The sequence below is a fragment of the Anguilla anguilla genome, chromosome 7, assembly GCF_013347855.1.
Source record: "Anguilla anguilla isolate fAngAng1 chromosome 7, fAngAng1.pri, whole genome shotgun sequence".
Taxonomy (NCBI): Eukaryota; Metazoa; Chordata; class Actinopteri; order Anguilliformes; family Anguillidae; genus Anguilla; species Anguilla anguilla.
Window position 1 is genome coordinate 32,757,880 of NC_049207.1, and position 23,800 is coordinate 32,781,679.

The 23,800-nt window shown below is 40.6% G+C and overlaps 1 protein-coding gene and 1 long non-coding RNA gene across 10 annotated transcripts in view; one reads left to right on the plus strand and one right to left on the minus strand.

Annotated features, from left to right (window-relative positions):
* zfyve28 (zinc finger, FYVE domain containing 28) overlaps positions 1–23,800 on the plus strand; it is a 226,090-nt gene that overhangs the window by 102,907 nt on the left and 99,383 nt on the right. For all 9 annotated transcript variants that reach the window (XM_035426992.1, XM_035426996.1, XM_035426990.1 and 6 more), the window contains one exon: positions 12,968–13,170. In XM_035426992.1, the coding sequence (XP_035282883.1) occupies positions 12,968–13,170 (203 nt within the window). The remainder of the gene's footprint in view (positions 1–12,967; positions 13,171–23,800) is intronic.
* The window catches only part of LOC118232233, a 29,124-nt gene continuing 28,110 nt past the window's right edge, over positions 22,787–23,800 (minus strand). Inside the window, exon 3 of the long non-coding RNA XR_004766234.1 lies at positions 22,787–22,873. This is a non-coding gene — a long non-coding RNA (uncharacterized LOC118232233). The remainder of the gene's footprint in view (positions 22,874–23,800) is intronic.

Here is a 23,800-nt window from a genome sequence, read left to right on the forward strand (position 1 = left end):
AAATAAATCCCCAACTAATATTGGGGTGGTATCGACTGGTATACTTTAGGATAGTGGTCAGCATAGGCTCCATTCAAATATTTTTATGAATCCGGTAACTTTCTTGTCATATATTATAACCAGTCTGCTAGGTCAAAACTATTTAGGCATTTTTTTAGAAAACTTATGCATTAAGCTTATGTATTTTTCATGTGTAAGTCCAAACTGCAATATTTTTTAAAGCAATTTCTTCAGTCGTAACGAGCAGGGACTGCACACAAATCGGTCACATGACATTTGCCAGAAAATAATGGCTTTTCATACGATTTTAAAAATAAGCTGCTTCCCTCTTCCATGTAATCAGTCTTGAGGGATACACATCATTGCACACTGGCAGCTGGTTGGGAACTGGGAATCGAAAAGGCGCATGTCTTCTTCTCACCATAATTTAAAAAACAAAACTTTTTTTTTTTTTTTAACTAAAATGCTTTATACCACACTGTAGACAAGATCTTGGTGAAGATCTACATGTACAAAGGGAGTTTTTCTTGTAATAAAATTTGAAATAAAGCCTTCAATGCAATGACATTTTTATTATAACCCCACGGTGCAGCGTTAAGTGCAGGCACAAATGCTAACAAACAATCAAATTTGCATAAGACTTAAAAAATGGAAAAAGTAACATTGTTGACTTATGAGTGCACTTTTGAAACAATTTATTTTTTGTTTAATTCCTTGTTAAATTGCCTGTTAAAGTGAGCCCAGATACCAGTTATGTTTTATGTTTGTGTGTAGAACACCAATTCTGATTACATTGTTGGCAGAACATTTGGTTGAAAATGGCAATCCAGTTTGATGTCCTTTTTTAAACCAAAAGGTTCAGAGAAGCACCATGACAGTCACTACCCCGGCTGCTTCAACAGAGAAGTCAGCAGCAGAACTATGCTTTAACTGAAAGTAGCGCTTTTTCAAGAGGTTTCTCCACACTGGGAGTTCTTACCTTATGTACTTGCTATTTGGGGGTTCAGGTCTGGTGTTTGCTTTGTTTCCTGTTTTTGCTCTGTTTCTTGCCTTAGTGTTCTGTAAAGCGTCTAACAGTTCTTTGTAAAAAGCTCTATACAAATAATTTAATTGAATTGAACTTCTTTACTCGAGAGAGGTGACTGGTCAATTAACGTTAATCCAGTGACACTGAAGCTAAGGTACTACTGTAGTTGTTTGAGAAACATAAGGGAAATGACGATAGCCAAAAAAAACTAATTAGCTGCTACTTGTTTGTGGTAGTTAATACCTGCCAGCTAGCTAATGACTAAAAATATTTTCATGCAATTTTTTTAGAGTTGGGTGAACTTTTGGATATTTTTATTCAAACAAGCTCAATAATATAGGCTAAGTCTGACAGAATTACTGGGTTTGATCAGGCCGTTTCTGCCATTTTCTTCACATCCCCACCTCAGGTGGCTCACTATTTAGCAACTGTGATGAAGGAGGTGAGGAGGGATGTTATTCTCTGATTCTTATTCTTATTCTCGGAGCGTCAACCATTATCAGCTGAAAAAATTATATTCACATTGCAGGTTACTGCATGATATTGTGCTATCGTGGAGATAAATTCACACAAACAAATACATTTGAGAAAAAGGGGTTTAATGATATTAAAACAGCAACAAAAAAAGTACTGTAGGTATGAAGCAATACCACCGCAGGATGAAATAAATCCAATGAAATTAGCTCCAATGAAATTACAATTACTGATTTACAATCTGCAATGGTACATGGTGAATAAAGATCTCCCAATAAAATTTAATCAAGATAATTTCTCTTGCTTTCTTGCACATTTTGGAGCAAATTGAACATTAAAAAAATGTTCCTGTGGGTTTTTACACAAATGTTTAACACTAGAAAGGCTGCATCGATTTCTGCACCCACAGCGACCCTAATTTTATACATACTGTGAAGCCAAAAGTTTACATACACCTAGGCTAAAGACATGCAAACTCAGTTTTTCACAACTCCACACATTTAATGTTACCATACATTTCCTGTGTTAAGTTAATTAGGGTATCTACTTTATTTCCATAAGAGGTAATTTCAAAATAATAGCTAAGAAACTAATTTATTTCAGCTTTTATGTACTCTATCAGATTTTCTGTGGGTCAAAAGTTTACATACACTTTAGTGGTATTCGGTGGCATTGCTTTTTAATTGCTTAACTTGAATCAAATGCTTGGGGTATGTCACAATGTGTAATGCTGGACCCAAACGCAGGACTCGAACACAGAGGCTTAGGAGAAAAGCAACCGGTTTATTGAGAGGTAACCAAACTGAGCAGGGCAATTCAGAACCGGAACTGGACTGGGAAAGGCTGGAACCGAACTGGACAAGACTGGAGCCGGAGAAGGACCGAGCAAGACTGGAGCTGGATTGAGAGGGAACAGGGGCAGGACCGAGCAGGTGGATTGGGAGGCCGGCGAAGGGCAGGCTGGACAGGGCTGACAGGGAACGGGAACGGGGACGAACAAAAATAAGACCAGACAAACACGACAACAGGAAAGACACAGACTGGGGAACCCGAACACAAAGTGGCGAGTAAAAGTGGATAAGAGCTAGGAAAAAACCGGGGAACAAGACTAGAGAGAATTTGCGATCTTTTACACAAGCCGACGAGAAGTTGCAACGAACAGAGGCAACGATCTGGCAGGGAGTGGTAGGCGAGCCGAGAATAAATACTGGTGAGCGTGATGGGAAAGTGTGCGGAATGCAGGGGAAACAGTGGGTAAAATGAGGTATTCAGGGATCGTTGAAACCGAGACTCGCCTCCGCTGTGGACGCGAGCAAAGATGGTGAAAAAAGAGACAAGATACACGAGGCAAAACAGAAAACATGAGAAACGGCAGGGACGTGACAGGGTAGGCTTTCACAAGCTTCTCAAAATACTTTGCTGTAACTCAGTCAGGTTTGTGAGCCTCCTTGCTTAGACACGCTTTCTCAGTTCAGTCCACAAATTCTCTGTGGGATTCAGGTCAGGGCTTTCTGATGGCCACTCCAATACTTTCACTTTGTTGTCTTTAACCCCTTAGTGCACATGCCAAATCTGGCCAATCCTTGCCCATTTAGGGGGTACCCTATTTAAAGCTTTATAACTCCAGATGTGAACACCAAAGAGACTTGAACAATGGCTTAAATGAAGCAAAACATCTGTACCATTTACAATACTAGCTTAGATTACTTTATATTTATCATTTTGGAAGAAATAAAGTGCCACAAATGCAATTGTCTAGGCAAAGAATTTAAAATGAATTTGCTCTTTTTTTTAGTTCACAATGAAATACTGGGATATATATGCATATATACAGCAGGTTAAAGTATACATGTCCTGGATCAAAAACGTATTGACCACAAGTTCATAAAATCTAAGGGTGGATATGCAGAGCTACTAAAGATCTGTGAATCATAAACTAAGCAGTGTACCCAGGGTCTCCAAATCTACCAGAATGTCTAAATTATGCATTGCTGTAAATCACAACAAATTAACATATTTCACTACAAATCAAGAAACTTACTGTTACTCAAGAAACTCACTGTTGCATCATTTTCAAGTTGTAATTACAAGCTTTCTGTCAGTACAGTGGTCTAAAATAGCTAGGGGTCCAGAAACATATCCAAAATCTCTCCAAAAAGGAATATAATACTTTTTGTCCGTTGTAAAGCATATAAATGAGCCCCTTATGAAGGTTTAAGATGAAACATTGATATCAGATTTAAACATAATGTAAAAATATTGTCACACCATGCTGTACATACCTAAATGTGTAATAATTAACTCTTGTATGTATTTCTACACTCTGTACTCTCGTATGTTTTCTTGTATGGGGATGGGATAACAAGAAAACAACCGTCCACCACCTTTTGGCAATGTTCCAACACTCTCGTCATCACTGTTGCATGCGTCACAAGAACTACTAGACGACCAAAGAACGCTAACATTACAGTGTGAAATATCCTCATTATAAAATAACCCTAACCTACTTAAAGACACTCAATTTAAAAAATAACGTCTATAACCAAAATATTTTGAGCAGTAATACTTGCATAGCAATGATGAAATTGTATCTGTTTTCAGTAGATAGAGACAGACAGTAAATCAATGATAAAATTATATACGCTTCTGTCTTACACCAGAAAACGATGTCAACTAGGTCTATCAGCAAACATATGGCTTAGCTATGCCCAGAAGTCCTCAATAATAATAGTATTTTCCAAGAACTTACGAAAAAACGTTGACTACGTTTCGTTAGGTGCAGCGTCTTTTACTGCAACCACAGAGTGAATATGTAAGTGAATGTGATAATAAAATTTTTGGTTACTGTGACTTATAAAACGCTATTCCAATAGCAAAAATAGACATGCTATGCATCTTTAGAAAGCTTACACTCTCACCTACTGAATAAATGAACTGTCAGTCAAGCCAGACTGTACTAAAAAGGGTGACAACGCTGTGAACAACACGTGTGGTATTACGCACAGCTATTTTGGAAGATACCCAGGCATCACAAATGCGCGTATGTTTCACAAACAGATTGTCCAAGACAATATATGACCACTCAGTCTGAAAAGCGACATCTCTACGCATAAAACCAATGGTAAGGTTGTATATTTATTCAGTATTTAGTCCCAGATATTGACTAGAATGACATGGTATCATTTTTTTAAACTTTGTCTCGTTTATTTTGTTATTCAGTGCGCAGTGTTTTCACTGCTGTATTGGTATACCTCATGGCTATTGTCGGTTTTATCTTGTTTCTATGATGGAATACAATTTTTGAGTGGTGAAAGAATATTTTTATGAATGCCCAGATAGACAATACAGACCTGCCAACCTGCACACATTTTGTGTACCAACCATGCAATTCTTGGACAAAACACACACAATTATTGTAATTGAATTACGGAAAACAATCAATTAATACAAAACAATACCGTAGATTTATTCGGTATTTAAACTACATCCCTCGGCTTGAACAAGATGCTACGACCTTGTGCTTGTGGTTCTGTAACCCCTCCCCAACCCACTCAACATCCACTGATACGCAGCGGTACTTTATTATCCACCGAGGCGTACGCTGCATTGCTGAGGTAAAATGGGAAGTGGGGAGTAATAATCAAGCACAAAAATGTGACCGTAATGTTAACATATAAAACGTTAAAACATGTTCGGTAACTTTACGAGATGATGCATTTCAAGGGGTATATCCTAATGAGATAAATTTGTGTATATAGTTAGTCGTAGTAGTAGCTCGCAAACGATTTAGCTTTGTTACGAGGTGTGTGAATAATTGATGGAGTAATTTAGCTGCAGTAACTCAAACGCTACGGAGACTCCCTATTCAAACTTTGAATCGCGCACGCTCTGTTGGAGCAAAGTGAGCATTGCAAAGGTGTTTGACTACAGACTGCTAACGTTGCGAATAATTCCAATTATTGCAGCCAGTCACCCGACCAGCCTTGCAGTTAGAAAATAATCATGAAGTCAGATGATGAGGATACTAACAAGGACAGCCTTCCATAATATGGCATAAGAGAGAGAGCAGCAGACCTACTAAAAAGAAGCGAGTCCATGTGCCCCCCCAGAAGTTCCTCGCAAAATATCAGGAGCCGTGCCTCTGCCCCTCAAAACTTCGCACCATGCATTTTGCACATTGTGCAATTATGATTTTGACATTAGCCACCAAGGAGCTTCAGGTAATAATTTAGCAAAACCTAATTACAAAGGCCTACATTCCTAGATAATTTTTCAATTGAATACTTTTTTTTTTTCATTAGGCCTATATGATGTGTGCCTATATAAGCAGATTAAATTATTTAATTATTAAATAAAAATGGAAATCATGAACAGAAACTTTTATTCATAATTGACTGTTTTACATCGCAACATAAGTTTTTTTTTTTTTTTTTTTTACATTACGACATACGTTTCTGTAAATACTTGAAAATGAAAACATATGTTACAATATACAAAATCAATTATTTCCATTTTTATTAAATAATTGAATGCAATTCACTTATGGTTATCTGTTTGTATAAGCACACATATCATATAATGAAATATTAATCATGAAAAAAAATTGTTTTAAGCAGGTGTACTCAAACTTTTGACTTGCAAGTATATCATAATATAGCCCAGTGCAGTGCACGTGATATTTTAGATACAGGTCAAATTATAAAATTTTGCATGATCACTTCAACAGTCAAAACTAGAATTATGAAGAATTGTGTGTGCGTGTGTGTGTGCAAATCGAAGTGGTACGTGCGAAAGCATGTGAACTAAGCGTTACACTGACTATTGTGGTACTCAAAATATTTTCCTGGTTGGCAGGTCTGGCAATATTGTCCATTATGTCATGGGTGGGGGGTGTAGTTGCAGATGGGACTGCAGGGAGGGGGTGCATGTTAAATGAACGACCAGAGCGACAATGGTGGCGCTGCGAAACTCCGTATTCGGCGTAGTTGTCGTGTGTCGTCTACTAATGAAACGCAAACAAAGCATTTCTGTTTTTAACTCGCACTTTGGTTGCAGTAGCACTGAATGTCTGAGTTCAGAAATCTTGGCACGTCGGCGTGTCGACCACTAGGGGCTTTACGCTAAGAGGTTAAGCCATTTTGTTACAACTTTGGAGGTATGCTTAAGATCATTGTCCTACTGGAAGACCCAGTTGCGACCAAGTTTTATATTTTTAGCTGATGTCTTGAGGTGTTGCTTCAGTATTTCTAGATAATCCTTCTTCCTCATAATGCCATCTATTTTCTGAAGTGGACCAGTCCCTTTTCCAGCAAAACGCCCCCACAATATGATGCTGCCACCACCATGCTTCACAGTTGGGATGGTGTTCTTCGGATTAAAAGCCTCACCCTTTTTTCTCCATACATAGCGCTGATCATTCTGGCCAAACAGTTCAATTTTAGTTTTGTCTGACCAGACAACCCTCCTCCAAAAGGCTAGGTCTTTGTCCTGGTGATCACCTGCAATCTTCATTCTGGCTTTTTTATATCAGTCTTGGAGTAGGGGCTTCTTCCTTGCACAATGGCCTTTCAGGCCGTGGCAATGTATGATACTCTTAATGGTGGATATAGATACTTTGGCACCTGATGCCACCAACTCCTTCACCAGTTTCTTTGTTATTGTCTTGGGGTTCAGTTGAACCTTTGCCAAAAGAAATGTATGGTAAATGGAAAATGGAAATGTGTGGAGTTGTGAAAAACTGAGTTTGAATATCTTTAGCCTAGGTGTATGTAAACCTTTGGCCTCAAAACCATTTGTTGCAAAACTATTTTCTTAAAATAATTCCAACAGTTGTATTTTAAAATTATAGCTATTTGTTATATAGGATAAGGGAAAAAATGTAACAAGGCATATAAACAGCACGCTGATAAATGCACTGAAATATGCAAAACACTACAAAACAAAAAATAACATAAAATGTTGTTGAAAGAAATACAAAGCGCAGTGTATTTTTAAAAGTAATTTCTTCAGTCATAATGAGCAGAGACCACACACAAATTGATTACAGTTCTGCACTTGTTATGTTGTCAATTCAGTTTATTCAGACTTTATTTCAGTGAAAACTTGAAAATACACTACATTTGTAAAAGTATATGGAGACCCGTTCTAATTAGTGGTTTTGGCTATTTCAGCCACAACTATTGCTAACAGGTGCATAAAATCAAGCGTACAGCCATGCAATCTCCATTGACAAACGTTCAGTAGAGTGGGTCATACTGAAGAGCTCAGTGACTTTCAACATGGCACTGCCATAGAATGCCACATTTCCAACAAGTCTGATTGTCAAATGTCTGCCCCGGTCTACTGTACGTATTGTTATTTTGAAGTAGAAATGTCTAGGGGCAACAACAGCTCAGCCGCAAAGTGGTAGACCACACAATCTCACAGAATGGGACCGCCAAGTGCCCAAATCTTGATGGAATCTAGTCATCTGGAGGGGTGGGAATCTCGGTTGTATTTTGACATAAACTGACTAAGTTAGCTGAATTTAGCTCAGGTTTTACCAGGATATAGCCTGGTTATGTCCAGCTTTTCAACTAAATCTAGCTGGGTTTCACAAAAGATCACATAAGGCTTGATACCATCAGATATAGCCAGTTCTCCTCTGCTGTAGGCAAGTAATAAAGTCATTTTTAACTGTATCACAAAATTATGCACGTTCTATCAACATTATTTAGAATTTTGGATACATGTTCTCTTCTTTCTCTGCAGTGATACTTGGAGAATATTCATGGCAAAGATCTCCAATGCACAGATTTTGTTATTTAAACAATCTTGAAGAGCATGTTTTGTTAAAGATGGCTTTTTAGATTTTTAGGTACATTTTTCTGCTCAAACACACACACACACACACACACACAGTTTACTCAGGTTGGATAGCTGTAATGGTTTTTGTTCAAATAAAGTGGTATGTCCAAATAAATGCATGCAGATACATTGTCCAATTATCTTGGTTATATTTATTACTTTTTTGTGGTAGGGGGGATTTTGACTGGCGAAGATGGTAGTGACTTCGGGAAACCACTAGTCACAGTGGCTGATGATTTTCAAGCTCTGTTTTTATGATAGACCAACAGCACGAATGAAAGTTATTGGGGATCTTACTAACCCTTTCACCCATGGTTGTGCAGCCTTTCCACTTCTTTTTGCCATTTTTATAGAATCTCTGAGCCAGTGGATTAGGCAAAACCAAAATATAAAAGGAATTGCCATGGAGGAGGGGAACAACTGATAGATTTGGTCGCAGATGATAGCCTGATATATCTAGGCCAGGCCACACAATCTTTTCTGGAATTATTCTCGTTTTTAGAGGAATATGGACCTTTGTCTGGATATAAACTCAATGTACATAAAACACAGGTAGGGCACCTTTAACTTTAACCCATCCGCATCTATTAGGGGCAAAATACCACATTTTAAATGGGAGGCAGGATCAATGAAGTATCTGGGGATACACCTACTCAAGGACTTGGTGACATTATTATGGATCAACTATCCATGGGCCTCTCAATTTCAAGTTAAAGGAAGATGTCAAGAGATGGAGCCTTGTTCCATTTTTGACCTTGAGTTCAAGAGTTGAATTGATCAACATCAAAATCTTACTGTTATCTCAATTACTATATCTCTCTGCCCAACAATTCTTAGAATGGGATAAAATTATCTCTAGGTATACCTAGTAAGGGAAAAGCCACTGCTAAAATATTTATATCTTTTCAATTGAGAAAGTACCATGGAAGGATGGCTCTCTCATGTCTGAAAGAATATTACTATGCAGCCAAATTAAAAGCGTTGGCATGCTGGTGCAATCCAGGTTATTCAGATAGATGAAAGGACACTGAGTGTGAAATGACAGATGGGACCCCCATTCAAGCATTGATCTCAGACAGAGAATAAACTAAATGCCTCATACTGTAGATCAGGGGTGTCCAGTCTTTCCGAAAAGGGCTGTTGTGGGTGCAGGTTTTTAATTTAGCCCAGTTCTATGACACCTGACTCTACTTATCAACATCTTGATTGAAGACCATTAGTTATTAGATTAGATTAGTTAATCAGTTGAATCAGTTGTGCTAGGCTAAAACAAAAACCTGCACCCACAACAGCCCTTTACAGAAAACCCATTTGTTAATTTACTGCTAAAAATATGGAAAGAAACACAACAAATATGCAAATTACAAAAAATGGTGGTGTGCTTTTGATAGTGATTTTACCCAAAATAAAAATATATGGGGGAAAGGTCTTTCTGCCTTTGGCACTTTTATACAGAAGAAGGCACTCAAGAGTTTTCAAAACCTTAACCCATTTGTGCAGAAGCCAAATCTGGCCTATCCTCACCCATTTACACGGTGTTCTATTTAAGGCTTTATAACTCCATGTGTGAACATCATAGAGACTTGGAAAATATGACGCAAGACAGTTGTACCATTTACGATACTAACTTATATTTTATTCCATAACTTTGGTAGAAATAAAGTGCTGCAAATGCAATTATCTTGGCGAAGATCTTCACAGGATGAAACAAAGGCAGAATGCAGTAACCAAAGTTACAGTGGTGTGCTACAGTTTGTCTAGGGCTTTTTGTATTTTAAACTGTAAATCGATCCCCCTAAATGGTACAGACGTGTCTTAACTCATAACTCATTCTTGAGCAAAAATGAAGTTGCTATCTTTTGCCTTAGTACAGCAGAAATGTTAGGAAAGGCTAACAGTTGTCACTTACCACCAGTGGAAATATAACAATATCAAAAATATGAGACAGCGTAAATAATTGAAATGTTACAAGCAGTAGTACATACATGTTCATATATATCCTAACGAGGCTTCATGCTTTCTGTTCTTCTGACACACTTTCCAGGGAATTTTCTTTAGACATGCTGATATGTTGGCAAAATGAATAATATCTTATCAGGTCGAGGCACCAACAGTAAGAAACCCATCCGACACACCAAACTGCAGAAGCATCTGAGTGGCGAAGGAACGCATGTTGTCTTACCCGGTGCTCCATATGCTACATTATGTAAGACTACATAATTTAATGTTATTTTGATGATCTAACTCCAAAATAATGTTTTTTCCTCTGTGAAAGTTACAGTGACAGTTATGTATAGAAGCAGGAAACTTTCTGCCAGTAGTGTGGCTCTATATGGATTGCTATCTATCTTGGTAGATGCGGACATGCCTCTGGCTTGTGTAAGCCTACATAAATACAACTGTGTATCCTGCTATGACATTAGTATATAGGCAGGTGACTATGGGGTGCAGATATGCTGAGTTCTATGTGTGTGTTAGGGCCTTAATACTGCTAGGTGTGCACTGGTAAGAGTCAAAGAGGAATGCCAGGTTAAAGTGAATGCAGTTGTACAGTATGATAATGCTGGCAATATGCAATGGTGCAAAATGTGTGCGTAGTGAGATGGCTATACGCATATGATGCGTAGGAGACCATGTTGACCATGAGTCTCCCTGATCCATTGCACCCTTCTCCTTATATAGTCAAAGATCAAAGCAAAATACCCAAGTCATCAAATAGACACAAACATAACAAAACAGTACATTAATGATCCTGCTTGTGCTATCTCTGTAGCATACCATACCAGGTTAACCTTTTTTATCTGGCTGGGCATTGACCCATCAAGATCTTTATTAAGCACCCCACCACTAAAGACACCTACTTTGTTTCCCATCGCCTTTCCAAAAATACAAATCATGATTACAGTGTATAATGGAGAACCCAAGTTTTACATTATGCTGATCTTGTAGAATGTTCTGCAACAGAGCAATGTCTCATCACACCCTGCTGACTCCCTGTCAGCATAGTAAACAGTCTTTTTGGGGGGTCTGATAAAGGCAAATTTCAAATCTGCCCTACGTCAAGATCTGTTGGATTTCAGATTGAGATATTTTTGAGCAAAAGTCTTTTTTTGCTAATTTTAAGGGGGTGTTTCCAACATAGTAATGGCATAATGTAGCTATACCAAGATTAGAAGGTTAAACCTGTTTGGCACTTCAGAAAACTTATTTTGACAGTTTCTTTTTATGCATAATATCATAAATGCTAAAGAAAATCAAATGACATATAAACATATAACGGTTGTTCACTTTAACACTATTTAAAAAATTAGCCAATTTCCTCAGCATGGAATCACACTCATTTGAGAGAAGCACATCATTGTCTATACGACTTTGAGGGTGGGGTTATCTTTTTTCATCAACAACATGAACCAATATTTAGTGGTATTCCTACAAAACCAATATACTGTACAAATTTACTTGTATATACTGTTATGGGATGAGCACATCTTTTTCACCATAATTTTAAAAACACCCATTCATAAAACTAAAATGCTTTATGCCGCACTGTTGACAAGGTCTTAATGAATCTCTACATGTAAAAATCTTGTCCTTCAATGTAGGTTTAGCTGTCTAGTCATGTCAGAAAACATTTTATAGGGCCTCTTTCCCAGTATAACTTGTATGAATCGGAATTGAACAATCGGGATTATGTCAGGACCTGGGTTGGCCACAATTTCAGGACACTGCACAAATACTTATAAACAGTCAAGTTATCATAATTTCTAAGGGAAAATAAAAGTATAGTCGCTGCACTTTTGAAACAATTTAATAGCTTTATCTTTATATTTTCTTAAATTACCTGTTAAAGTGAGCCCAGATGCCAAATTTGTTTTATGTTTGTGTGTGAAATGTGATTACACTGAGGGCAGAACATTCAACCCTGCTACCAAAATCAGTATTTGGTGAGTGTAGTCCACCTGTGGAATGGCTATCAATTATGTATAGATGATATAGCAATGTTTAAAAAAAATCTATTTTATATTGGAGAGCTGACCAAAGCAAACATCCTCTGTGCAGCCAAACTCATTAAAGGGTAATATTAAGTTAATATTGTAGACAATATGCATGAGAGAACCATACCCGGCAGCAAATAAAACAAAAACAAAATGTAAATTAGTGAAATTAATCAAATAATCTCATAATGTGATGTTTTGCCTAGTGCAAAATAACGAGGAAGATTAATAATGAACATTGGTTAGAGAAGTTAAAGAAAACCACTAGAATTAGCATATGACATGACTAATGGACACTGACTCAATTCAATTACATCATTTTCACAATACAGGTTGCAGTCTAATGTAGTCACACAAGCACATATTTAATTAAAAAAAGATTAAATTAAAAAAACTATGGAACAATTAAGTTTTGCATCCCCTGCCTCCTACTTTTCCTACCACTGGTCAACAACAGCAGTGACAATCATTTATTAAAAATGTGTAATTGTGTTGTGGAGTATTTGCTCAGATAATGTACCTTTATCTGAAAGGTAATGGCCAGTTCAGTCACCTTGTGTTAGAGAAGTCTGTTTCAGATGTGGTTGTGCTATAATAGTGTGTCCCCCCCCCCCCTTCCCACCAGTGCCTGGCTGCCGGCTCCATCATCATGAACCGAGAAGTGGAGAGTATTGCTATGCGCCCACTGGCCAAAGACCTAACACGCAGCCTGGAGGAAGTGCGCACTCTCACCCGAGACCAGGCACTCCGCGACCTCAACATCTACAGTGACCGCATGTGCCAGGCTCTGCGCCATTTCGACAGCCTATTTGCTGAGTTTGAGCTCAGGTGAGGTGAGAGGGGAGACAGTGAGGGAGAGAGGAGTGGAGAATATTAGGTGGGGGGGGGGGGGGGGGGGGGGGGGCAGGGTGGTAGAGTCAGCATTGCTTTGGGATTCAGGTTTGGCTCTCATATAGGAGTTCTTGCATGAAAAGTTAGCAAGATTATGCAAGACCTGTATAAGAACTGGGCTCTGTATGATGATACCTTATAGGCCTAGATCTTTCAGACTGGTTATAGTAGACTGAATTTTATGGAAGGCCACTGTCTCTTATGAATAAGAATTTAATCTGACATTTTCAGGTACTGATTTCATGTAAAATTCTATGAAAATAAGAGACTGAAAGAAAAACAAGTTCTTTGAAACTAGCTCCACTAGCACTTGATGATATTGAGCTGCTACTGATTAATTCCACAATTTCATGGGTTCAAGGTTTTATTAATTTAATAATTCAGTCATATAGTCATTTGAGGACATTACACCCCAAACATGTCAATAAAAAATTACATTATTGTTATGCTAGAAGGTCTAAGCTGTCAGTTTTATCCAGCAAAAATCTGTGTGACATAAATTTTTTTTAAATTTTTTTTTTTTTAAGTCAAACTTGATTGCTATGCAACAAAATGGTTCAACAGTAAAGCTTGCTTGCTTGTTCGTGACAAATAAAAACTGTTGTTACATAAGTAAAACTAAGAGAACAAAAATTCTTGGCCACTTGCCCATTGGGATTATGATTCAGGGGTAATTCAGATTTCAGTTCATTCAAAATTAAAGTTTTACGCTGCTAAACTAGTGCAGTTCTGCATGAGAACATACCAGCTTGGCTTGTGGGCTGCCCCCTCCAAAACAATTTGTGAACCAGCGTCACTGCTACCGCGACCACTTTTCTACCGGCAATAGATTCGTTTTTTGTACTCATTGAATTACCAACATCAAAACATTTCATTCTGCCCCACTAATCGATGCCATATCGACCTCCATGACATGACGTTCATTAGATTTCTAACCGATGTCAAATTGTTTGGTGGGTGGTGGCACCATGTGTATTATTGAAGTCCCACAAGGCAATTTGAAACGAAGTACAAAAGTTACATTATTGTTATGCTACAGGATTTTATGATCTCAATACTCACGTTTAGACGCACATAGGTTTTATTGTTGGTTTTGACAAACGCAGGCGCTAGAGGTAAGGGTAGGCTGAAATCCTGCATGCGACTCTCACTCCAGCCCCTGATTTCACTGTAAGCAGAACAGATAAATGTTAACAATAATTATATAATTACCTACAGTTACTGGCTGCAGGCAAGCTTAACCTGATCCTATTTCTAGTCTCCCCACACTTTATCGTCAAGCCTTATTTAAGTTTTAGTTTAGCTTATCTAATACCTCGCATCTAATTAGCTATAAAATATGCTAATCCTCAGTTCAACCTGATTGTAATGTAATATTGTTTTGACTACTTCTAAAGACAGACCTGGCAGATGTTGAGGAACATTCATTGCCTTTGCTCCAAGTCGAAGTTCTCAGTACATGGAGGATAGACTGACCCAAAGCACAGACTGCATGTCCTTTTGTTCTGAACTCGGTACCAGTACTGTACAACATAAACAGTATTACATAAACTAACTAGCCCTTATGTGGCTAGTAGGCTGTATTCCTATCAATACAACACCATAAAACACACACATACTTTGTGCACATGGTAATACTTCTCCGCTAGCCACCGTTACACTGTTGTTTCAAATTTGTGTCAGTAATAAAAAAATGACATAAGATAAAAGAGGTAAAATATACCATAGAAACATTACTTGGACTAGTACTCACATGTTGTTGAGGAAGACATCTTCACCATGAAAAATATGTCTGCACAGATGCTCAAAATGACTGTGTGTAATGTGATTTTGTGCACAAATTGTGGGTGCTTGTTCATAGCCTTGTCTTGCACTTCTTTGGAAAGCTTAGAATGAGCTCTTTTCGGATAATGTACAGTTGCAAGAAAGTTTGTGAACCCTTTGGACCCTTTGGAATTTCTGCATTAATTACTCATTAAACATGGTCTAATATTCAGTCAGACAAACACCATCTGCTTAATTTAATAACAAACAAATAATTGTACTTCTTCTTGTCAATATTGAATGCATCATTTGAACATTCCATTCCAATCAATGAGCTTTGAGATTGGAGGTGTGGGTTGGAGGCGACCTGCTCTATAAAAAAGGCACACAAAGTTTGGTTACTGACCGAGTCTGCTCTTCTCAAGAAACATCTGTTCGTGTGAACCATGCCCTGATCAAAACAATTTTCAGAAGACCTTGGGAGAACAACTGTAATGAAGTATAAAGCTGGAAAAGGCTACAAAGTTATTTCTAAAGGCCTGGGTGTTCATCAATCCACAATAAGACAAGTTGTCTATAAATGGAGGAAAATTCTGTATTCTGTACTGTTGCTACTCTCCCTAGTAGTGGGCATCCTGCAAAGATCTTAACAAGAGCTCAGTGTGCAGTTCTAAAGGAGGTCAAAAACGAACTCTAGGTTAACAGCAAAGAACCTGCAGAAATCTCTTGAACTTTCTAAAATGTCTGTTCATGCGTCCACTATAAGAAAAACACCAAACAATTAAAGCCGCAAGCGGCGTTGGGAGGGGTCCAAGCATTGGCACTATCGCGCCCCCTATGGAGCTATTTTAAAATGGTTTTGCCCTCATGATCATATACCTTCACCCAACATATCTACTGAATATCATGATGCTTATAAAATATTGATGACTTATGGCCAATTTTGTGCTAAGAGACGCTGTCGGATGACTTAGTTGCGTCGCCATGGATGTGTCCTAGCCGCTTGCCATAAAGGCCTTTATTTACTATGTCGTAACACTTAGATGGCCCGGCGTGCATGTAGAGCTGCAGCGCTTCCGTGCCGCAACTAAAAAAGGCGTCAGACTAGTGTTGTCACGATACCAAAATTTTGACTTTGATACCGATATCAGGTTTAGTATCATGATACTCGATACTGAAACAATACTGATTCAATACTCAGTACCTAACGATACTGAAATTGCCTTAATAGATCAGAAATGTAATGTCACGGTTTATTAACAATCTGGTTTATTAACAACCTTTAAGTTAAAGCTTGTTCAACATATTAATAAGCATAGGCCTATAATGTTACAACAATAGAAAAATATATTTCAAAAATTAAACAATTGTAAACTAAATAATCTTTAAACAGGTCTTTCACTTTTAAATAGATCTAAACAGCATATTTTAATAACAATACAGCATCTTCCTATAATAAAATATTTCCAAATTAGAACACCTCTTGAAACTGAAGTGAACTGAGTCGACGCTTGCGCTGTATCAAGGAGCTGAGTGCACAAGCTCACGGCACCTCACTTGGCAACCTTAGTTGCTACTGCCTTCTAGCGAAGATTCTGACAAATTACACTTTTCATCCTCTAAATCAGTAATGCGGGAGACAATTTTCTCTGGCTTTTACATTTGACTCAAAACTACCGAACGTCGCAATATTCTAATACCGAACCGTTTCCTTTTTCTTTTTTTTTTTCTTCTTTTTTTTTAAGTACCGAGAAAGTGCTGAAGTTTTGGTATACTGTGCAACGCTACGTCAGACACATATTCCAATCCATTGCTCAGCTTAGCAGAGAATGCACATTTCAGAGCGCCACAGAGACAGATAGAATAATAACACATAAATACACATTTCAAATAATAAATACGACATTGAGAAAAAACGAAAAAAAAAGACGTAATATCAACTCGCGTTCTGCGTGCTGCGCGCAAAGTAGCCTACCGTTTTATTTATTTAGACATTGGCAGATAAGAAAAATTTTGGTTACGCTGACCTATAAAACGCTTTTCCAAAAGCAAAATAAGACATGTTATACCATCGTTAGAAAGCTTATACTCTCACCTACTGAATAAATGAATTGTCAATCAAGCCAAATTGTACTAAAAAGGGCGACAACGCCGTAAGCAACAGGTGTGGTATTACGCACAGCTATTTTTGAAGGTAGCCGACGCAGGCGTCACATATGCGCATATATTTCACAAACGGATTGTCCAAGACAATATATGACCACTCATTCGCAAAAGGGACATCTCTACGCGTAAACCCGATGGTAAGATTGTATATTTATTAAATGCGTAGTCCCAGATATTGACTGTATAATGACATGGTATAATTAAAAAAAAACGTTGTCTCGTTTATTTCGTTATTCAGTGAGCAGCGTTTTCACTGCTATTGGCATATTTTAGGGCTAATGTCGGGTTTATCTTTTTGCTACGGAATAGCACATTACATTACATTACAGGCATTTGGCAGACGCTCTTATCCAGAGCTACGTACAACAAAGTGTATAACCATAACCAGGAACAAGTGTTTCGAAAACCCTAGAGGGCAGTAGCCTACCGTTCCAAGTGCAGGGAACAACCGCATAGTCCAACTTAGACCCTGTAGGTTAAACTGATTAACACTAACACAAACAAGAACAGCAACAACGCAGTCTGTGCAAAAATACAAGCAATAGTTAAGACGAGTGCATTAACTAAGTCACCTACGAAACAGCTAACTAGTTACAACCCTAAACTTACAGTCAATTTAGAGATTAAATTGAGAATACGATTTCTCTCAGCATAATGACAGATTTAAAGAACTCAAACGAACTCACCCGTTATTGTCTTCAAATGGATCCATGTCAAAGAAAAGTAATGATTCATCCTCTCAAAGCTTTACCGTAGCATATTATTTATTTAGGCATTGGCAGAGTACAGCACAAATTGCGTCTTTTGTGAATATTCAATGTTTGAAATTGCAGTGAGAAACTGCAGCTGTAGACACAAGATAGTCTGTATGTTATGGTAGCAACGGAACGAAGCGGACTATATATGTATTACCGTCATTGTTTTATTATACCAGCGTGTTTTCGCGCGCGTGCACAGAAACTCAGAACCTATCAATAAAATGGTTTAGCTATTTCTCAGCATAATGACAGAACAAACTTTTGGTAGCCTATCCTAGCATGCACTGTGGGTGGCACTGTCTTCCAATGCTTCCCCGACGGTCAGACCGTCCCCTCACTGATAAAAACTAGACCCTACGGTGTCGGATTACTTGCGTTGCCATGGATGTCACTTGCCTTAAAGAAGTTTACTAGATGTCGTAACCATTTAGATTTGGAGCTACAGCTCTTCCGCACCCCACCTAATAAAAACGGCCAAATGGCGGGCAAATAATATGGTGGACATAGGTGGGCCCAATAGCAAAGTTGTAGAGCACATTCAGATGCATCGGTAGATGAAGTTTTGTGTTGATCGGACTTATGGTGTGGCAGTTATGGCCTTTACATTACATTACATTACAGGCATTTAGCAGACGCTCTTATCCAGGGCGACGTACAACAAGTGCATTAGTTCAAGGTGCAGAGGTGCAAAAGAAACACACTAGAGTGAAGTAAAGATCGTAGTGCCAGAAGTGACCACATCGATCAGGACTCCAACCCTGTAGAGTAACCTGTTCAGCAAACAACAATCCTACCAAGTACAAACTAGCACTGGAATCACATTTGCCTAATCAGACAAAAACAATCCTGCCAAATAAACTAACGTAATCGTATTATCCTAACTAGGTACATTGAGCTAAACTATAGGCTAGGGAGGGGTGGGGAGAGGTGCAGCCTGAAGAGATGAGTCTTTAGTCTGCGTTTGAAGGTAGTAAGATTCTCTGCTGTTCTGACCGCCACGGGGAGGTCATTCCACCAGTGAGGGGCCAGGACAGACAGCAGACGGGAGTGGGAAGTACAGATGCGAAGAGGGGGAGGTGCCAAGCGTCCAGAGGTGGCAGAACGGAGAGGTCTGGCTGGTGTGTAGGGTCTGATGATCCTCTGGATGTACCCTGGTGCTGACCCCTTAGCTGCCTGATATGCAAGCACCAAGGTCTTAAATTTGATGCGAGCCATAACAGGCAGCCAGTGGAGGTCACTGAGCAGGGGGGTGACATGGGAATGTCTGGGGAGGTTGTAGACCAGACGCGCTGCAGCATTCTGGATGAGCTGCAGGGGTCTGATGGCGGATGCTGGCAGACCAGCCAGCAGCGAGTTGCAGTAGTCCAGGCAGGACAGGACCATCGCTTGAACCAGGAGCTGGGTTGCGTAGGTGGTGAGGAAGGAGCGGATTCTCCGGATGTTGTACAGGAAGAACCTGCACGTTCGACTCACCGCCGTGATGTTCTGGGAAAGGGACAGTCTGTTGTCCATCACCACTCCAAGGTTTTTTGCGGCGGGTGATGATGACACCATGGTGTCCCCTAGGGAAATGGAAAAGTCAAGAAGGTTAGAGGATGGAGCAGGGATGAAGATCATCTCTGTCTTACCTGGGTTCAGCTTAAGATGGTGGTTATCCATCCAGCTCTGGATGTCCCTCAGGCAAGCAGAGATGCGAGCAGAGACCTGTGTGTCAGAGGGGGGGAAGGAGAGAAAGAGTTGGGTGTCATCGGCATAACAATGATAGGACAACCCATGGGCAGAGATTACAGGACCAAGAGATTGGGTGTACAGGGAGAATAGGAGGGGACCAAGGACTGAGCCCTGGGGAACTCCTGTGGCAAGGGGGCGAGGTGCCGATACTGCACCAGCCCAGGCGACTTGGAAGGAGCGACCGGAGAGGTAGGACTCGATCCAGTCTAGTGCTGTGCCACAGATCCCCATAGCTGCCAGGGAGGACAGGAGGATGGGGTGGTTGGCTGTGTCAAAGGCAGCAGAAAGGTCTAGAGCCGCGTTTCCACCAAAATTACCTGGAACTTTTAGTCCCAGGAACTACTTTACCAGGAACTAAAAGGTTCCTTCAGCCCATGGTTGTCTGCGTTTCCACCACGGTCTAAAGTCCCGCGAAGATTAGGCAAATTAGCCCACTGACGTATGAAAAAGCGACGTTGTCGTCGGTCCATCTGTCATATGATTTCTTCTGTAACCCCGTACTACCACCGAAGTAGCCTACATTATTTTCTAATAACCGAGACAGCCCGGAGGGGTTTATTCCACTTAACAACGGGTTACCAACAATGACTATATATGGTTACTTTTGTATTTATTGATTTTTATCGATTTAATCACCTGGAATTGAAATATTCTTCTGCAGCCGTTTGGGCATATTTTACCGTTGTCAAGCAAAACTGTCGTGGGTAGTTGAACTTGGACCGTTGTTATGCAACAAATAGGATATAACAGGCTAATAGTCAGATTGTAACTGTTTTATATATCCTCTCAAACACATTCATTATGTTTTTATGCGAACATTCGCTTTCATTTCTTGACATCCGAAGCGACAGAATGCATTCACATTTATATGTAGCCTATAACTGGCAACAACAGCAGAAAACATGCACACGTTGTAAACAATTTGCTGTTTGATTACTTTATCATCGTCAATTCTGTATAGGCTAATCGCAAAATGACAATAATAGAACGAAAACTCGGACTTGCGTGAAAATTTAAATTAGTAGTGGTACAGCCACCGTTTGCTTTCCTTCGAAGTTACTGCTAGCCGAGCAGCGAAGTGTGCCCTCCAGATGCGAACCATGCACCATAAATTAGTCCATAGTCTTCCTGGTCTTTTTGTGGAATTGAAGAATGGCAGAGTAAAATTACGGCAGTCTGAAAAAGCTAAAGGTACGATTACTAGAATTAACCTGTTATTTTACCCTGACAAAAAGTGCGGAAGGTGATTTCCAGTTTGCTTTTACTGTATCACCAATGTGAATTACACAGAACTACCGCATACCTCACATAACTGTATCAAACGTTTTGAGTCAATTACAACGGGCTAACAAAGAAAATCCGGAAGAAAATATTCAGCAACCGAATTAATCCGTTTGAATGTTTTGGTACGTAATATGCTGTCCCAGCACGAATGCTTAGCATTTTATAAAACGAATACTAAAGCAAGAAAAGAACAGAAGAGCACACGTTATAATTCCAAGACGTTGGCAGGCTATAACCAAAAGTAGGCTACTGCGCCGCATAACATACAAGTTTGATTTGAAAATAACAAGTTATTATGAAAATAAATCGGTTTGCGCCTGCATATTTTTAAACATGGCGCCTGAAAATAAACACAAAAAAATGCTGCGAGTACTCGACCAATCAGAAATGTTCAGCGCTGCAAGCTCCACCCGAAAGGTTCCTGTACTTTCGGAAAGTACTACCCCCCGAGCAGGAACTTTTTGGGGGGTAAAATAAAGCCCCCGGAACTAAATTTAGACCCTAGTTCCTGCGGTGGAAACGCACTGAGTTCCTCAAAAGGTTCCTAGTTCCGGGGTAAAGTTCCTGCGATGGAAACGCGGCTTATGAGGATCAGGACAGATGAATGGGAGGCTGCTTGTGCGGCGTGAAGCGACTCACTGACCGAGAGGAGTGCGGTCTCTGTCGAGTGGCCAGGTCTGAAGCTGGACTGGTGGGGGTCCAGGAGGTTGTTTAGTAAGAGAAAAGAGGAGAGTTGGTTAGAAGCAGCTTGTTCAATTGTTTTGGATAGGAAAGGGAGAAGGGAAACAGGACGGTAGTTCTGGATGACGGAGGGATCCAGAGTGGGCTTTTTCAGCAGTGGGGTGATGTGGGCTAGCTTGAAGGAAGAGGGGAAACATCCAGAAGGCAAGGAGGAGTTCACAAGGGAGGTGACAAACGGGAGGATGTCAGGTGTGATAGTCTGGAGGAGAGAGGAAGGGATGGGGTCAAGAGCACAGGTGGTAGGGCGGTGGGAGAGTAGGAGCTGGGAAACATCAGAGTCAGTGAGGGGAGAGAAAGTGGAGAAACAAGGGGAGGGAACAGAGATGGGGGAGTGGGGAAGGGTGGTGGTGGACGTGAAGGAGCTGCGGATGTCTGCAATTTTCTCATCGAAGAAAACTGCAAAGTCATCTGCAGCGAGGGAGGACTGAGGTGGGGAAGGAGGAGTGCTGAGGAGAGAGGAGAAAATGGAGAACAGTTGATGAGGGTTAGAGGCAGATTTATGAATTTTTGTTTGATAGTAATTCATTTTGGCAGAGGTTACAGCAGTAGAAAATGTAGCTAGCATAGACTGGTAGGCAGACAGGTCGGATTGAGCCATGGATTTCCTCCACTTCCTCTCCGCTGCACGTAGGCTGGCCCGGGTGGTTCGGAGGGGGTCAGACATCCACGGACTGGGAGGGGACGAGCGTGCGGCCTGGAGACTAGAGGACAGAGAGAGTCAAGTGCTGAGGAGAGCGAGGAAGACAGAGCGGAGGATGCAGAGTCAGTGGGAAGGTTGGAGAAGGATTCAAGAGTGGGGAGTGAAGCAGTGACACTGGAAGCGAGAGAGGAGGGAGAGAGGGAGCGGAGGTTACGGCGGACCATGACAGTAGGAGTGGATGGAGGGGAGGGAGGGAGGGGAGCAAGAGGGAGGGAGAAGGAAATTAAGTGGTGGTCGGACTGGTGCAGAGGGGTCACTGTGGGATCGGAGGAGGAGCAATTGCTCAGGATGACCAGGTCTAGGAGGTTGCCAGCTTTGTGTGTTGGTGGGGAGTGCATCAGGAAGAGATCGAATGAGTGGAGTAGGGGCAGGAAGGCTGCGGAGTGGGAGGCATCAAGGTGGATGTTGAAGTCTCCCAGGAGGATCAGTGGGGTGCCATCCTCTGGGAAGGAGCTCAGCAGGGTGTCAAGCTCATCGAGGAAGCTTCCCAGGGGCCCTGGAGGGCGATAGATAACCACAATATACAAGTTAACAGGATAGGTGATTGAGACAGAGTGGTATTCAAAGGTAGAGATGGAGAGGTGAGAGAGGGGGAGAACAGAGAATTTCCAGGAGGGAGAGATCAGCAAACCTGTGCCCCCACCACGGCCAGATGGGCGGGGGGTGTGAGAGAAGGAGAAGGAGGAGGAGAGGGCTGCAGGGGTTGCAGTGTTGCCTGGTGTGATCCAGGTCTCAGTGAGGGCAAGGAAATGTAAAGAGAGGAGGGAGTAGGAAATGAAGTCAGCCTTCCGCGTAGCAGACTGGCAGTTCCATAGCCCTTCTGCAACTGTGAAGTTGTCACAGGGGGTCAATGAGGGATAGCGAAGGTTGGAGAGGTTCCGTCGCCACGGGGGGCCTCGCCTGCAGAAGCGAGTAGGGGAGAGAACAGGTTGGGATGGGGTTGACACATAGCATAGCAGTGAGGACAGGGAGTAGTGAGAGGAAGGGTGATGGTAGAAGGATAGAGATGCAATAACACAAACTGGGAGGGAGCGACGCTAGCGTTGCTCCAAGCCAGACTACAAGCCCTAATTACCAAATGAATAGCAGCTGATGACTGAGCAATTACCCCACAAGCTAAGCAGCTAACTAGCTCCACACAATACCTGCCTGATGCAGTTAGAGCAAATGAGGCTAATAAGATACTACACTACACAAACAAACACCAAAACTAATGCTGGGCAAACTACAAAACAGGTAGAAGTCTAATCTAGCTACACTAATGGCAAAAAACAGATACTTAGCCCGCTCTAGGAGAAAAGTATGACCTTTTGTTATAGCGCCACCATCTGGTCGACGTAGGTGATTTGTAGTGCCTGAGTAGTGTGGGGCCATAGCAACCCACCTACCAAATTTGGTTGGTCTACAACTTATGGTTGCTGAG